At 40.1% G+C, this 18,109-nt stretch overlaps 1 protein-coding gene across 1 annotated transcript in view; it reads right to left on the bottom strand.

Annotated features, from left to right (window-relative positions):
* otog (otogelin) overlaps positions 1 to 18,109 on the bottom strand; it is a 71,897-nt gene that overhangs the window by 34,928 nt on the left and 18,860 nt on the right. Inside the window, exons 15-21 of the mRNA XM_044356260.1 lie at positions 17,636 to 17,760; positions 16,809 to 17,021; positions 14,708 to 14,873; positions 12,917 to 12,991; positions 12,062 to 12,105; positions 11,420 to 11,585; positions 628 to 735 (exon numbers count right to left, since the gene is read on the bottom strand). Of these exons, the coding sequence (XP_044212195.1) occupies positions 628 to 735; positions 11,420 to 11,585; positions 12,062 to 12,105; positions 12,917 to 12,991; positions 14,708 to 14,873; positions 16,809 to 17,021; positions 17,636 to 17,760 (897 nt within the window). The remainder of the gene's footprint in view (positions 1 to 627; positions 736 to 11,419; positions 11,586 to 12,061; positions 12,106 to 12,916; positions 12,992 to 14,707; positions 14,874 to 16,808; positions 17,022 to 17,635; positions 17,761 to 18,109) is intronic.

The raw sequence follows: 18,109 nt of genomic DNA, 5'->3' as shown, positions 1-18,109 counted from the left end.
CATTTTTTCACATCTAATGGCCTCCTTTTGTGGAGAGCCTCAGGTTTTACAGCAAGCAGAAAAGTGGTCAGTTAATTGTCAAAAGGTTGAATCACTGCTCATTGCACTATTAGGCTGTCATCTACATCTTCTTCCCTGGCTGTGGCTTGAAGAAGAAATTGAAGGATGGGAGAAAGACTGAGATCACTGGGAGAGTGTTTCCTTTCACCGGCGATGAACAGCCTGAAGCCGAGGGAATCAAAGAGTCATACAAGGGCCCGCTCTGTTTTCCGAGCCTTTTTCTGCCCCGTGATAACAGAGAATTATGGATATCAGGTGGCCACTTTTGCTGCTCTGACAATCTCAGGATTCATCGCTTTCAGGCAAAATCTGACTTTGATAAATTAGCGACATTGTTGGAGATTTGTCTTAATTCTGACAGATATTGTTGGAGGATGCCTGTTGAAGGCAATACAAATTTGTATGCCATGGAAAAGCTGATGAAAACCCACCGAAGTAAGGAAGAAAAAGGAATGTATAAAGTACCGTCAACATGTGGAAACACCAGACATTCAACTTAAAGTCTTCTGTGAAAGCTTGATGTGATTTTATACGTGCAATATCAGACGCTGGAACATGTGAACGTACCACTGGTGGCAGGGGGAGGAGACTCTGTCGCCGGGGTAGTACTCCTTTCCTTTCCACAGACAAGGGCAGGCTCCAGGTTCAAAGCACTCATCTCCGTGTTTCAGCAAGCTGGGGGCAAACACACATTTTGTTACAGACAAACTCTGCACTTACTGATAATGAAAATGGAGCCTGGATGTGGTGGTTTAAGTTGAACAGATTCTGATGATGCACAAATATCTTCTCTTGGTTTTAAAGCCTGCAGCTGTGGCTCTTTATTTCAGGAGTCTTAGGGTCTCAGATGTATCCTGTTTTAAACATCCATGAGCCAGATGTTAAATTCACTTTTGCTTTGTTTGTCTATTGAGAATAATAACATCAAACACCAAATTATGGTGCCACAATGCCATATATAATGCTAACTATGTCACTGCTGTAGCAAGAGAACTGTAGATGAATTAGCAATGAGAACAGAATCCAACCAAGGAACAAGGAGAAAACACTGTAGAGGAAGAAAGATGCAGTTTCTCTTACTTGGAAAACTCATCAAAAATCAAAAAGAGACTGAACAACCCAGACATGCACTGAACATGCTGCACATCTCTCAACACATCGACTATATAACATCAAATAGCCCTCATAGGCTGCTGCAAAATGCTGCCATTTAGTGGGAAAATATTGTTCAACTAAAAGAACATTTCAGCAAAATGCACGTCTACACTGAGTGATGACAAGATATCACAAGACTAAATTGGTTGCTTGCTCATACAATTTAAATTGCTTAGTTCTGTGAGCTGAGTGCAAACTACGTCATGGCTTTCAGGGGAGCTCACTTTTTTTTTCTTTTTGACATTTATATGCTGACAAAGAGAAATGAGTAATGGCAATTTGGAAAAATGTGGAGTAATACACGTACTAAATGGGACTAAGGCAGTTTGTTTTTTTCTGATCTTTGAGTTAAAGTGAGTTAGGTTTATGATATTGCGCCGCCACGCTTCAGTGGTGATGGCAGGAATAGCATGCATGCCGGTATCTTAATTAAAGTGGATTAGTGATGAATCAGCTTCATGCATAAATCATATATCAATAATAGCCTAATTTGCACATGATCCATGATGATGATTATACAGAAAAATAGAAATGCATGGCAAAAAGAGCATATTGTCAATATTTTAGAGACCCCTAAAAATTGCACAAATCATGTTTTCAGGGGAACTCATGTCCTATTAAGCTCGCTCCTTCAGGCTCCCCTGTAGTTCACACCCTGATTGTATGTTTAAATGTCTGTTATAAGCAGTGGTGTAACGGAGTGTGGTTGATCCGTGATCTGTTCATGCGGCATGCATGTGAACCACAGATTCACTGCAAAATTTAATGTCTCATTGAAGACAAAGTAAACAAACTGTTGTAGCTGCTAGTCATGAACAGACAGTGTGTCACTAACAGGGATTTTTAATAGCAACGACCTAAACAGCATCTAACGGGTCCAAAGTAACATCAGCAGGTATGTTTACACGCTGTTTAATACGCTGCAGCTGAGCAGCTAATTGGCTATCTAGCTGTTAAATGACGTTCGCAATGAATGTTTGTTTGGTGGCTCGTACAACAAGCTAAGCTGCAGGACAAGACATGATTATGTTTATAAGTTATCATCAAGTTTTGATGATGTGGACACAGGCGGTTCATGCCTCATATTGCACTTCAATTTAACAGCTGAGTATTGAATATTGTATGTATTTTAAGATTTTATTTCAACACTGGACATCTTGAATGTTGTTTTCATTTAAGACCATGGGCAAAAGTTCCATACAGTACAGAATAAATGGAAAGCAAAGTTATATGTCTCCCTTTTTTTTTTTTTTTTTGCTGATCTGAAAAATGATCTGAACCGTGAGTTTTGTGATCTGTTGTACTCCTAGTCATAAGTAGCCTGACATTTTTATACGGCTGCAACACAACCAACCAACAACCAGGATGCCAGGTGTGTGACTGTGACATAAGAGTTTGTATCCCATCTCCTACCAACAGTCATCTTCAGATTTTCCTCATCTTATCCAAATAGTTTTAGAGAGCTGAACCTAACCAGACCATTATCACAACATGGCAGGTCTAAAAATACTCATAGAAGTAATCTCAGGAACAATTACACGGCACACACTTGTTTTGGAAGTCACCGACGAACTTCTCAGACGTTTAAGCAAAGAATTCTCACCAGCGGACAAAAGGCGACCAATAGATGTTCAGTGGTCCCACCTGAAGATCTGAGATGTAAAGCCGATCAGAGTGAGAACACACCTGGACGAGTTGTTGATTTAAATCATCAATAGGCCAACGATGGAGCCTCATAACTCAGTTCAATCTAATTTGGAGTAATGGATGTTATTATTCAAGAATTGTGGTCTACTAAGATGCCATCAAGTTGTAACATAATCATCATTTGAAGTTCCTGTGTTTCATTTCTAACCAAGATATGAGGACTGTCCTATGCCAAGAGGACGACAGAGGCAGAGCCAAGGCAGGTTAGCTTCCAGAGCGGAACGATGCCAGGAAACGAGAGAGAGAAAGAGTTTCGGGGGTGGGTGACTGTGGATGAAAAGCAGTAACACTCGTTAGCTACATGAGAAAACCAGACAATTAGGATTCTCAGAGATAGAGAGAGAAACAGTCTTTGTGTGGATCCCTCCATTTGCTTTCCACTCCGCGAGACGAAGCTGATAAGTATCTTGTAATATCCAGGGTTGAGCTATATCCACTGGCGAGGCTGCAGACAATGAAGTGACATACTGAATGGTCTCGCCACAAACCTCAGGTTCATCTGAGTAGAGTTACACCCCAGATAAAACGGTGTTAACAGCTTCCTTTATCCGCTCGCCAAGTTTCTGTATCAATTACTCTGATCAAAGATTCTAAAATCATTCATTCTCCTGACCTACGTGCACATTATGAATAAATCCTCGTAAACATAGCCCTCATTTTGAGTTTAATTCTATCTGACGATGTAAAACTGCCGGAGGAAGATGTAGTTGCATAGTGTGGCGACTGGCGAGCCAGACAGTGCAATGGGTTGCCTGCAGTGTGAGATACATCTGGTGCTGTGCCAGGTTTTATACACCTGCTCAGAAATCATTGTACAAACTAATGAGCTCACAGAAGGGGAACAGGTCACACAGCTATGAATGTACAACTGATCAAATAATATCAGTAACATTCTGTGGAAATAATTCCCCATATTAAATGAAAGAAAAAGTGAGGACTCCTGCAGGAAGCGAGGCAGGTGTCCCGTCTCTTCCTGCCTCGATTTTTTCATAATAATTCACTCAAACTTATTTTAACAACGCTCACAGCTGAAGACACAGTCGGCGTACAGTAGGTACGGCCATAAATCAAAAGAAAGCAGACCTGAAGCATAAAAATAAGCTTTGAGTTGCATGCATGACGCACAAGTGAAGCAAGCACAAGCTGTGAAATGCCAGGTGTAGACTGACAACTCAAAAACATGGTTTAAATGCGTCTGGTGTAAACATGATTTATATTGTATTGTGGAAATACTTGAGATTGACACAAGGTCGGAATTATTTGACCCAAACCTGTGTCTGGTATCATCTTAATCCATTAAAAAAATGTAATGTATTTACAATGTAATTTCTAGTTTGTAAAGAAGCTGTTATGTTATAAAGCATGAAAAAAAGCATATATATATTGTTAGCACAAAGCATACGCTTACAAGATGTGAACAGGCAGCTTCTTGGCTTTGCTAACTGCTAGCACAAAGACAAGCTACCAACAAAAATGAGAAAGAGAGGATGAAATATCGTCTTTTTTCTTCCACGCAAAACCTGGAGCCTATATTACCCACAATGCAACTCAACCACCAACGGTTCAGTCACAAAGATTTGGGTGTGCTATGCTAGTAGCAGCTAATGTAGCCTGCAGCTGCTAGCGTCCAGCAGAGATTAGGAGCAGGCTACAGAGGTCTGGTAACCTCACTTCTTTCTAACTCCAGATCATTTTCAAACTTGTTTGCATTGGAGCCGGTTTGAAGCCCAAAGTTGGCTTTTCTAAACTATGCTAACAGGGCAGGTATCTAAGTAACATTGAACTTACCAAAATATTGCGGCAATATGAACAGGTGATAGATGAATGATATGTGGATACTGAGAAAAGCTGCGTACGATTGTTCTATCAACTACATAACACTGTTTCAAACAAAACAACACAAAAGAATAGAATATCAAATACCTGAAACAACAATTGGTGGATGGCTATCACTAAAAAGTGCTCCAAATGCCAAAGTAAAATCAGTTGTTGGAAAACACATATAGAAGCCTGCACCCATCACATATCAGGTGACAATGTGTATAAAAATATCTTAAATCACGATATAATCCACATTGAAATATAAAATGCTTCCAATTTACCTCAGCAATGTGAGATCCAGATCTAAATTGGGCACAAATCAAACTTTGTACTCCGGTCATGTAAAGGATGACATACTGTAGATATGTTCTCACTTTAGGTTTGCCTGAAATTTCCTCTCATCATTTTTTACTAATTCTGCAATTCTTAAATAAAACAAGATATACTTCCTGGTTTTGGTGTAGCACCCAATATCACCCAAATCCCCAAAATGTTCTCCCAGCTCGCTTTTGATATTTCTAGTCAACACAGCTGACAGTTGACGTCCCAAATCGCATCTCGACTAACTGAAAGGTTTGAGGTATCTTATGCTTTTCTTTTCCTATACTGCATCACTCTGTATTTATCTATAACACCCCAAACATCTCCAGCGTAGTCCAAAAACTGGGCACACATCAGATTTATGTACAGTGTGTAAGCACTGTAACCAGAACCAAATTCTGGTATGCTGTATGGTCCCAAAGTCCAGGTTCATATGAGTTCAGCTGGGCTAATTGTCACAGAATGAGGAATGAATGAATGGTCTACATTTTGATCATAAACAAAGTGTGCCATTGTGAATGGAAACACAATGGATTCTTCTGTCAGCACCTCAGCTAATTATTCCCCATTAGAGGTTTTTAAGTCCTGCTGCAGATAAATACCTTGCAGATGACTTGAGTTCTGTTTTCACGATAATCATCCAAGTGTAGTTATTAGTACGACAGAGGGAGCAGCTGCTTATCATCTGCTGTCTGTTTTAGTAAACCAAAACTTGGAAGCTGGGAATGTGATTGATGCTGTTGCAGTCCCATAAATGCAAAATAGAAGGCAAAATAGAAGGAAAAATAGATGGAACACTCAAAAACAAAGCTGAGTTATTGGATTTATATCTTGTGATATTGTTGAAGTCTTTGGCTAGTGTTCATCATCATCAATGGGAAGAATAAGGTGCTATAATTTTGACTGTTTCATGAGAAAAACGGCTCTCTAAATGCATCCATATAAAAACAATCTTGCATTACAGCTTCCTTCAAAAGTTTGCAAAATTCTTACTGCTGCTATTAATTTTCACTTAATGTAATTTTTTCAGATTTCACCTCCAACACATATACACAAACATTGTCTGCATACACAAGCTCTGGGCCTGATGTTTACTTATAGATTTAATCTGCTTTTTCGTCAACCATCAGGTTCAGTTCCTCAACATCTTCTCATGTAAAGACTCTCATCGGGGAATGCTGTGGTGGGAATTTTTATATACACAACTAAAAACATACATGTAAGGTTAGAATTATGTTTCTACAAAGATACATGTAAATGTCTCTGCAGGTCTACGCAGACGAATGGTATTAAAGGCAACCCTGTGTTTATATATTACTAAGTTGTCTTCCCAATTACATTGCATTGGCAAATGTAATAGCTGCCTGGATTCTGTTCACAGGCAATGTTTTTTTCAAAGGAATGAAGCACCTCTTTAATATATCACTCCAAAGTCGGAGGAAGGGCGCCAGGATGGATAGCAGGCGTAAAAGACGCAGGAGTCTGACAGCAGGGACTGGTGTTCGTAGCTTGAGGTCTCATGTGTGGTTCGGTTTAGGACAACAAAGAACTTTGATTAAGGTTAGTGAAAGACTGTGGTTTCACTTAAATGTCAATAAACATGTTGTGCTTTCAGTCGTTACAGACTTTCTTCTGTGTTGACTCAAGACCGTGATCTTTCCCTGACCTTAACCAAGCACTGCCAACCTTTAAAACCTGAATATTGCTGTAGTTTCTTCTAGCAGGTATCGTACTGCATTGCATTGTCACTGAAAATGTTACTCATATGTTCAATATCAACATTGCCAAATATAACAACATTTAACATTAACAACATTTTTTCATTATGTTGAGAGAAAACATAATTCATCCAGAATTAGCAAAACAAATTTGCTGTTGTAATTCAGTCGTATATGAACGTAATTTATAGGAGACGGCTGTTTAAAGGTTACGGTTGGTTGCAGGGGCTCACAGAGGAACTCATGTGTGCGCCTACCAAAGCTCAACATGTTTTAGTTGATCCAACTCCTATCAGGAGGTGGTTCAAAACAGAGAAGAAAAAAGCTTTATTTTTAACAGTTAGTGTCACACAAGTTGTACATTATGTAAAACATTGTGTTGTACTTAATGTATACAAAAGAACAGCCGGGAGAACATCTCTGAATGATCCCCAATGAACAGCCCAAGAAAAGGATGTCTCAGCCCTAACACATGAAACCCTGAAGGGCTTGGTACTGCACACTGATGTGTGTTAACTGACTGTTTTTTGACCCAGATCTTACTAAATTGCTGCTGCAGCTTTTCACTGGACTTCTTCACTGGTTGTCAACAACTTTAGACAGTCAATAATTTTTTGTTCAATCTGAGCCAAACTCAAAGTCTGTCTTTGTCCAAACAACCACTAAAAAACAAAAACTCATCACTCCAGACTGATGTCATGCATCAGGTAATCACCCAGAAAACCTTTAAATCCCCCTCCACCTTCCCGTTACTGCACTTGATACAGCTGTGGGAGCATCCGGCTGAATGAGATCTCTTTGTGTTCGTTTACACACAAAATTAGTTTGCAAACTTCTATCAGGTTTCCAGGGAATTATTAAACACTCAAACTCATGACTGGATTTGAAGTGTGCTGGGTTCGTGTCACCATAAAGGTCATGTTGCTTAACGCGCTGAACGGGAATCCATGAATCACGCTGGTGAGATCTGCAGAAATGACGTCAAAATGAGCTTGCAGTATCTCTGTTCCTGAGTAACCTTTTCTGCCTGACAGTGTGTTTGATGATGATAGATGAACAAAAACTGATGATAGAACGGGACTGACCTGAGGAAGGTTTCAATTGAGAATTTATTTGACAATATAAATGACATTTTGTACCTGTGTTGTTCAACTGATCATAGATTAAAATGTGTTTTAGTTCTTTTGTTTGGTGCTAGAAGCCAGGCTTTGCTTCAGGGGATTTTTGTTCACCTTTACATCTTTTCATAGTGGCTACAGAATAATAATGGAACTTATCCCTTTGAAAGTTTTGACCTACTGGCTTGAGGACAAACTGTCGCAAAATATGGGCCCACTTCTTCTGGGATAAACTTTTATATAATGTGGTTGTTTAAACCAATAGACATATCTAACAAAAACAGCTGTGTTGACAAGATCCCAACAATACATCAGCATGACCGATATTATCATATATTATATTCCTGGTTTTATAAGCTGTAGTGGTTTTTATGTCATTGGTCTTATTGTGTTTATTTGTTTGTTTTTGTATGAATGATGTAGGGTATGTATGTATGAAAGTATGTTTGGGAGATGAATGTTTTGTGATGCAGTAACGCTGAGCCTGAGAAAAATGTCCCTATTGAGACAATAAAGTATATCTTATCTTATCAGCCTTAGTAAGTATTATGAAACTGCAATACAAAAAATGCCAAATATGTTGAGGTATATTTGAGGTAATGCAGAAACAATGTGGTCATTAGATTTCTCCAGAGAGCACCGATAAGTTTATTTTTCAACTGTGAAAAATGTGTCAGTCACAATTCTTTAACTTTAACAACCAAAGATGCTCCTGTTGTTAGGTGTAGATCTACCATCAGTCAGATATATCAGGGGGCAGCTGTGGCTCCAAACCCCAAATTATTCCTGATGGCTGCACCATTGGTTTGTGTGTATTGATGGTTGAGTGAGCATTAGAAACAATGTAAAGCACTGTGGATAAAAACCACTGTATCGCTCCTGATGCATCTTGCATGGCAGCCTCTACCATCGGTGAATGAATGGGTGAATGTTGGCATGTGTTGTAAAGTGCTTTGAGTGGTCGGTAGACTACAAAAACGCTATATAAATGCAGTCTATTTACCATTTACCATATATTATCTGTACAGAAGTGTTATAAGCCTGGACGTGTTTAAACTGACCCCTGCCTGTGCATATTCTTATCAGGATGACTTCTGGTTGATGTCAGAGAATGAAACCACTTAACCCTCCTTTCAGGCCGACAGCCAAAAGGGATTACGGGGATCAGATGACTGTAATCTACCTGATGATGTCTGGCCACCTCATCTGCTGGTTTTAAGGATTTCTGTCTCCCACAGATAATCTAGGACTTGTGTAAAAACATGGCCAGTAGCAGTGATTGACATGTTACTGCAGTGGTACAAAAATGTATTATTTTCTTATAATAATGTAGTTACCACTACACTGCAAGAAAAATACCACCCCTAAAAAATCCCCACATAAGGCAAGGGAATATACATGTTTTACAGTGTATAACTACTTCTTGGTTACACTGTACTTTACATAGACTCAATCTACTGTACATACTGTTCAGTCTATCCTTATTTATCTATTTATATATCTATAGGCACTTGCTTCTGTTTACACTATCTGGTTAGATGCTAAACTGTACCTACTGTGTACAATGACAATAACGTTGAATCTAATCTAATCTAATTTGAGGTATTGGGAGAGTTTTTGTCATTTTCAAGGCTCAACAGAAAGGCTATAATTTATTTAAATCTCAAAATATCAACACATGGCTTGGAAAGTTTCTTTAAAGTCAACGACCAACCTGACTTTGCAGTCAGAAAGCTTAATTTAAACCTTTAAAAAAAAAGATGGTTTAATACCCTTTGGCTTTACATTTTGGCTCAAGAGCAGACTGAGCTTTGTGTCACTCTGACCAGCAGTCCAAGCAATCACTACCAAAAGAATAGCTGTTGAATGATGTATGAATTTTTTTTTTTTTGAGCATCACAAACACGGCTCTCTGTGGTATCAGAATTTGAGCCATTAGATCCAATAAAAGTTGACCACCAGGATCAGTAAATTATTCTTGTGGTACTCATGAGTCAGCAGGAAGTCAGCCAGTTCAGCCACAGGAAGACTCAAGTGCTCTACAAATCAAAAACTCAGAGGCCTGATAAATTATTATGAGCGCATGCAATGCAGATGAGCAATACTTCATTGGAAGGAACACAGTATCCGGTTCTCTTAACACACCCTTGAGTCCTAGAAGCAAAAATAGTTGGCACATGGAGCTAAGTCTCTTTAAAATGTCTGACAGAAGAATGGGGCCTACTGTGTCTGAAACATTATGGTCCCACAATTTAATGTGTGTGCCATTTTATTATGTGTGATTTATTACTTGATAGTGAGCAAGCAATGGTCACTACCAGACTCTGACTACATGTATTACACAGGACATAGTGTTGAATGTAGTGACCAGCGTCACCAGGTAGGGGGGGGGATTTTTTGGTCCCTGAGGCTTGTGTAACATTTTCTGAGAGTCTTTAACGAGCCTGCAGCCCGACCTCCTCCTGATCTCAGCTTCAGTGACACGGTCAGTCTGGTGAACTCACAGCTTTAGGTTTCACCAAGACTACATTACACTCATTTTGTGACCTTTATTTATCAAGAAAAAGGTCGTGCTCTTTTGCAGCATCAACATGAATCACCTTCATACACTTAAGACACCTTCATACCTGACGGCAAACAGTCGGCTAGTAGTCGACAATCAGCAGAGGAACATTTGGAGATTCAGTGACACATTAACAGATGTTTGGGGATCTTTGTATTTATGTAACAAAATCCTTCATCCTCTGAGTCAAAAACTCTCTGGTCATAAACAGTAGAATCACCATGGTGACCGAGGTGCTAAGGTGCCAAGCAAGACTATCAAAATCCCCGGTTCACTGCGGACCTGTCATTCCCAATCTCTCTCTGTCTCCTCTTTTCCTGTGATTTCTCCACTTTCAACTAAAGAACTGACACATATAAATGTCACCCCTCCCAAAAAAGGAAGTCAACAGGAAAAAACAGACATGTCCTCAGGGCCAGTCAGTGGAATAAATGGTTGCAACACATGGAGAAAATGTGTGATAAATTTAGCTAGATATTGCTTTTACAAAGAAATTCAAATTTAGATTGTGTTCGCTGAAATCAAAATTTTTCCCAGAGTAAAGAGGAAAAGCTTGCTGACCGCTATGAGACAGGAGTTAATGGTACAAATATGTCTGTTGAATCAACTGTGTGAACTCATTGTCCCGTTAGCAACCACAAACCCCTTTTAGCTCAGAGAGATTTTCTAATCTTCAATTAAACTCTTAATTAAACCAAATGATTTACAATCCAAAAAACAAAATACAACAACAAACCCTGCGAGTAGACATTACATCACCGGGCTGCTATAACCAAGTATTTTGCGAAGATGCTCAGATTAATTTCAAAGTTTGACTTTCTGGTGCGACCAGGCCTTTACACTTAAGAGTACACTGAAAAGTATTTGTCAGTGGAACAATGTGTTATCATACATCATGCGCACAAAAATAGAAAACGTCATTTTAAGTGAAAGGAGTCACTCAAAACGTCACTCACCCAGGGGGGCAGGTACATCCAGCCACGCAGGGCTCGTGTGTCGAGCAGGTGAGGTTGAGCAGGTAGGATTCACAGGTGCGCTCACAGGCCACGCCCCTTCCCGGCGGGAGGCCGTCCTCCCCCTCGGAGCAGCTCTGGTAGAGCTGACCTGCTGGACACAACCTGTCTGCAAGAGGAGAAGAAGAAGAACTCACAATGAAGATGAGCGTTTAGCAGTTCTGAGTATCACTGAGAAACAGTAGATGACACATTTTGTGTTGCTCTATTCCCATTCCTCCTGTGTTTTGTGCTCCACAGGCTTCTTATAATTAAAGTCAACTAAATACAAGAATGAAAACAATTACAAAACTATTATAGTTTTTCTGTGGTTCAGTGTATATCTGCGGTTGTACTTAATCGTGGTGTAAGAGTGGGAAAGAGACGGAGGAGGTCAGTGTTGACTGGCAGGTAAGATGTGCCTCCTGTTTACATGGTTGTTACTTTCAAAGACTGAGTCACACAGACAAATACGTACGAACATGGATTTTATAATTATTATAGAATAATTACATGATAATGTGACATGTGAAACAAAGCATCTTCTTGCTGAATATCAGCTTAAGAAATAACAAGAAATAACAGTTTTTGATCTGAGTGACTTACCACTGTCTGATGTTTGGGACACCAGTTTACCGTTCAGACAGAGTCTACAAGGGAACACAGATGAAACACAATGAAGGTAAACACATTAATTACATGGGCAGTTAATACGTTAATATACATTAAATTTAATAGAATGATCTCTTGAGGGCGATTCCAGTTTGATTGTAGTCTGTGTTCATTTTTCATCACATCTTTTTTTCACAATTGGAAACATTTGTTCTTTTTCATTATTCTTTCTCTCTAGCACCATCTTTATGACTTAACTTTTTCCCTACATGACTGATAAGACTTGCAGAACAGCAGGATGTTGTTTGCACTATCCAACGCTTTCATTTTGTGGGGTGTAACAGATATTGTAGCTCCTACAGTAAGGGAGCGCTAGTGAAGCTTTAGACTCCTACTTTGTTCACAGTAAATATTCTGAGGCAAGTGCTGAGTTCCCCCTAATAAAAAAGGAGGAGTACTTTGTCTGCATGTCTGGGTTGTAACCACAGAGCCTTTTTATTTGAAGAAACACAAGGAAATCTGACCCACAGTGAACCAGAAACTTAAGCAGTAGACAGCTTTGTCTCTGTGCTGTTAATCAGTGCTCTGATTGTAGCTTCTCAACCACAGTAATGGATTTTCTTAACTAACTGAATTACAGCCTCCAGCTGCTTTCTCAGCTGTCTCTAATGGTTTGCTAACTTAGTTGCCTGAAGTAACTGAAAAATGTCTTTAATCGTCATCTTTAAGTAGCATGAATGGATTGGGGAATGTGAAAGAAATTAGCAAAAAGCTGAAATTGTCCATTAAGATGTAGGAATGTTTTGAGAGTTAAGATCAGGGAGACAGAGATGGAGAGGAGGATCTTACTGAACACCTGCTGACGTCATGATCACATCTCCCGGTTCGTAATCGGCCCCGAGGAAACTGCAGGGACACTCACTCCTGGAAAAACACACCAGTAAACAAAAACAAAGCACACAAGACCAACTATCAATGATGCAATTATGTGACTTCAACGGAAAATATCACTATGAATGTGAGAAATGCAACATCTGTTTGTTAGATGTCAGGATCAGGCTTTTGGCGATGTAAACCAGATGCTGCTTAGTTTGTTCATTACTGTGTAATTAATTATTCTAAAGCGGGCTCTGTGTTATCTTAAAGGCAAACTATGCAGGATTTGTCAGTTGGTGTTTGTAAACACACAGCATTCAAAGTTGGCCCCTCCTCTCCGGTTCAGAGAGCAGCTAGAGAGTGAATGAAGAGCCAAAGCCGTGAATCTGAGAAATAAAAATTTCTGATTGTTTCACGGCGGTTATGTTCACACCTCTGCACAACCCTGCAGGAAGGTACAGCATTGCCAGATTTTGTGTGAATGCAGAGCTTCATCCTGTCCTGCTGTGGCCTCTCGGCTCTGCGTGTGTGTAGCTCAGCGCCGCCCTCGGACAAGCAGACACACAGACCTGCAGCTCTTTATACATCCATGACACAGAGAGCAGAGAGCAGAGCAGAGGAGAGAGACGGAGACAGAGATGTAACCTAGTCACTACGCTACGAGTCCCGATCTCACACCTGCATGCTGTAATTGGCTGGGGGGCTACAGACCCACTGCCCCAACGTTGATGCCCGGAAACGTCCCGAACACAGCAAAATCATAAGAAAATAAGAAAATACAGGCAGAGTCCCTGTAGATACATACACCGCCACACACTTCCCGTGGGTCATAAGTGATGATTGAGAGGGATTACCTTTGTATGAGTCTATACATTGTTTTGGGGAAAATCCTGCATAGTATACCTTTAAGCAGATTATTACAGGTGAGTGGATAAAGGACAAATAAGCATGCTTGCAGCCATAACTAAACCTTCTGCTTGGTCAAAATTCTAAACATTAAAAAAATAAAAAAGTTGTAAGTGTAAGGATTTACACTGCAGTAAAACTGTTTAGCAGAGGCTGAAAGCCTTTGTAACATATAGGCCAATGCCACACATCGGCCTCTGTACTACAAATTCTTTCTCACTGGTTATCAGATATCTGTGTTGTCCCCAACCCGAGTGGGAATGAAAGGGGGGTTTCACGGTGAATTCCTTGATGTAACTCTATCACATGGTAAGTAAGGCACCGCGCTGCACTAGGACGTAAAAACCTGGGACATTTAAGAGGAATTAAGCCGCATGTCTTCTAGAGCAGAGCCGCCTGAAAGGCAGAGCCCAATTACCGAGGTCCTCTGGCTCTATAACGTCTGCAGGAACGATACAAGGCTTTCCACTTAAAGGCTGACCTAAACTTCAGAGCAGATACAAATATCACTTTGAGAGGATTTGTCTGGTGGAGCGACTCCAGCCAGACAGTCGTTTAACGGGCTTCATAACCTTCCACAGCACCGCAGCTGGCAGAGCTGGAGCTACTCCGATACACAACAAGGACACCTGGTCACTGATTCCTACCTGCTGTCTGTACTGAACACTAAAATAACAGAAATTTTATTGTCTGATTACATTAAAAAATGTTATAGGAAAGTCTCATTTATAACGACAAGTGTTATAAGTTTCTCCTTGTGTTGCTATTTTGCACAAAAAATGTAAATGAAGGTTGATTAAGATTTGTTTTTCTGGATTTATTTCCACTCGGCGACCCCGCCCCCTCAGCCAGCCTTACCTGTGCACACAAGTGTGTGTTCGGTGGTTGTAGAAGGATCCCTGAGGGCAGACGCAGCCCTCCTCACACTCCTCCCCACAGTGCTGCGGGACGGAGAGGGCGGAGCAACGGCGCTGGCAGGATGACACGCAGGTGCCGTACTGCATGGTGGCAGGACAGGTGACCGCTGCAGCGTCAACGGAAAGATTTAGCAAGAACCACAAGAACTGCTCAAATGTGAGATTCAGATTTCAATATTACCTCATTAATCTACAGGGCAAAAGTCTGCTCAGTTTGATTAACTTATTACACAAAGTTACTTGGATGTTCTGTGCTAATGTCTCGACATCTTCACATTTAATTTCCTTAACAGGTTAAACAATTTCAAGCAGAGATTTTTGCTAAATCGTTGGTTCAATAGTAAAACGTTACCACTTCAACAAGACTAAGCATCCACAGCCATGCTTACTGCTCTGTGAGACTATACTTGAGCTAAATGCTCATATTAGCGTGCAAACATGCTCACGATGATAATGCTAGCATGTTGATGTTTAGCTGGTATAATTAATTATTACTGGTAGTTAATTATTTCGTTATCTCAAGACAACAAAGCTCGTTTTCTCGTGATAACAGGTTAATTTATCTTGTTATCTCGAGAAAACAAAAGGCCAATTTCCCAAGCTAACAAGAAGATTTATCATGAGAAACATGTCAGGATTCATAACTGACTGAGGCTCCTCCAATCCATCTCAGGACTATGGACAGTGTGGTCCAAGCATACACCTATGCAAATAGCCTAAAATAGCCTAAAATTATACTGGCAAAGTCATTCTCCGACACGCCAAACCAGCAGAATTCTTACAAAATAAATTGTCATGTGACGTGCAGCACACACAACACACAACAAACAGTAGCGCTGTCCATGGTTCTGAAACAACAGCAGCTAAGCAATAGTTACATATATCTCGGCCACTACTTTTGTTGTTTTTGCTATTTTTCTATAGATACTTGAAGCTAAAACAGAGGGGGCGAAAAATACAACAGAGGGGGCTAAGCCCCTTTAAGATGCCTCATGGCGCCAGGCCCGTGTTAGACCTTGATATAAGGACAGTCTGATGTATTGATCAATAATGGGTACTCCTTGATTTGACATTTTCAGCTTAAATTAGTTGCCACAGTTGTCAAGACACCATCTATGCATGCTGGCATGGCACTCCTGATCTCTGATAAACATTATAAGTAATAAGAGGAAACGACCTTTTGTTTTCTTGTGATAATAGGTTGATTATCTCGTTATCTCAAGATCACAAAGCCTGTTTTCTCAAGATAACAAAATAATTAACTTGTGATCTTGAGATAACAGCATTGCAGAAATAATTGCAAGTCCGTCCGTTCTCTGCTTCCGTACACACACAAACATACATTAACATATATAACTGTACATCAATTTATCTGTACTAAATGCAAAGTACATACTTCTATTACTGTCATTGTGTCTGCTTGTAGGTTCTTCTGTGCATATTTAACAATGACTGAGGTTCACCTGTAATTTGGTCTCTGCACGGCTAAACAACTAGTTTGCATTTGTCTGTTAGCTAAACTATCCCCTCACATCTAAACAGCTGTAAACTTTTAAGAGGCTAATTCGCATCAGTAATGCCCGGTATTAAACCTATTTTTGTTAAAATATGTTTATGGTCACCATCTAGTTCTCCTGTAACAACTTATTTCCCATCTGGTAATAAATATAAAATAAATTATAAAACAGGTAATTTTACATTTCAGATGATTTCTGGTCAGTCTGAGTTTAAGATATGCTCTCTGATTTTACGATGGTGCTCCCAAAATCCCCATATGTTGATGTTCTGAAACTCAACTGTGAACATCAACAGTGAGCTGGGATATTGGGCACAATAACACAAACAAAACAACAGAGCGAGCTGCACCATGGATGGCTAATCAGATTTCAAGGAAGGCCCCCGATGATCCATCCCGTCTTTGAACACATCATCATAATAAATTCATAAATCCAGCTGTTAGTAAAAGTTGTTTGTGAATCCTGGGACAACAACAAACCTGCAGACAAAATGTGTCAGCATGGTAGAATGTGCTGAACACTCACCACAGTCGGGAACGTGCGATCGAAAGTCAACGATGATGGAGAATCTGCGGCAGTGGCGAGCGTAGTGGGCCAGCGCAGAGCAGAGGCAGGGCGTCCCGCACTTACAGGTATCTGAGCGACACTGCTGATGGAAGGGCGTCGGACTGAGGTACTCATGACAGGCGGAGAACAGATCCTGGTTCAGTACGTCACACATCTCTGAGGCATAGGCCACTGAGCAGGGAAGAGAGCAGGTCGGCATCACGTTACAGGTGAGATTCAGTGGGAGAAGCACAACAGGTTATAATCTACTGCCTACCTGTCCACTGTTAGACAGATTTTATTCATTCATTTGACTGCAGCTGCTTCACAAAGGAAGCTGAAGAAAGCAAGGCATGAATTAATGAGAAGTTTACCATGAAGCAGCTGCACACACTTACATGCTGAAAATAAATACACTGTCTTTACTTTACTACTCAATCAATGATCCGCCTACAAAAAAGTGGTACAAAATGTGGAAATAAAGGTTTAAACCAATTCAATTTATTCATTTTCAAGATTTATACTTTAAATATTCACAATCAAAGCTACTATAAACTTTAAAAATGTAAATCTATGTCTCATATAAGCACCATAATATCAAAAACATGCTTCATTCATTGTATATTTTTATATCATATATCTTATATTATAGCTTTAATTGAGAAGCTTTTCCATTTCTACCTAATGTTACTGTAACATTGAACATATGGAATGTTTTAGGGATATAAATAGAGTAAAATTTAAAGATAATAAACATGAGCATAGACTAAAACATTGTCATTTAAAACGAAAGAGGAGAAACTGACCGGCCTGCTGGTGAGTGTCACAGGGGTCGAGCTGAGGAGTACTCAGGCTGGGAGAACACGCCGACGAGACTCTCCAGGCGTTTCCAAACAGCTGAGGAGTGCTTTCTATCATACCAGATGGCGACCTGAAGGAAGACGAGAGCACAGCTTCACTACCAGCTTGAAAACAATGAGCAGTTTCATAGATGCATCACACAAACTCTCTTTCAGCTCCCGACATTAAAACTGATGATTAGCTGATCAAAGGTTGCTACTGTCAAGTGTACTACACCAGCTACCCCTGTGAATGATGTGCCACCTTTTTGATTGTTGTGTTTGAAAGGTAGCTGTTGCAGCATATTTCACAAAATTTCCACTGTGAAAGAACAAATGTGAGCACGCTGATATCTAGTGCAACAACAGCACAGCTAACATTAATGCTAGCTATATCCAAGGCCAGGGTTTGTATAATAGTCATAATAACTGAGTTTTTCA

This window comes from Thunnus albacares, chromosome 1 (assembly GCF_914725855.1).
Source record: "Thunnus albacares chromosome 1, fThuAlb1.1, whole genome shotgun sequence".
NCBI classification, from domain to species: Eukaryota; Metazoa; Chordata; class Actinopteri; order Scombriformes; family Scombridae; genus Thunnus; species Thunnus albacares.
This window is presented reverse-complemented; position numbering and strand designations above follow the sequence as displayed.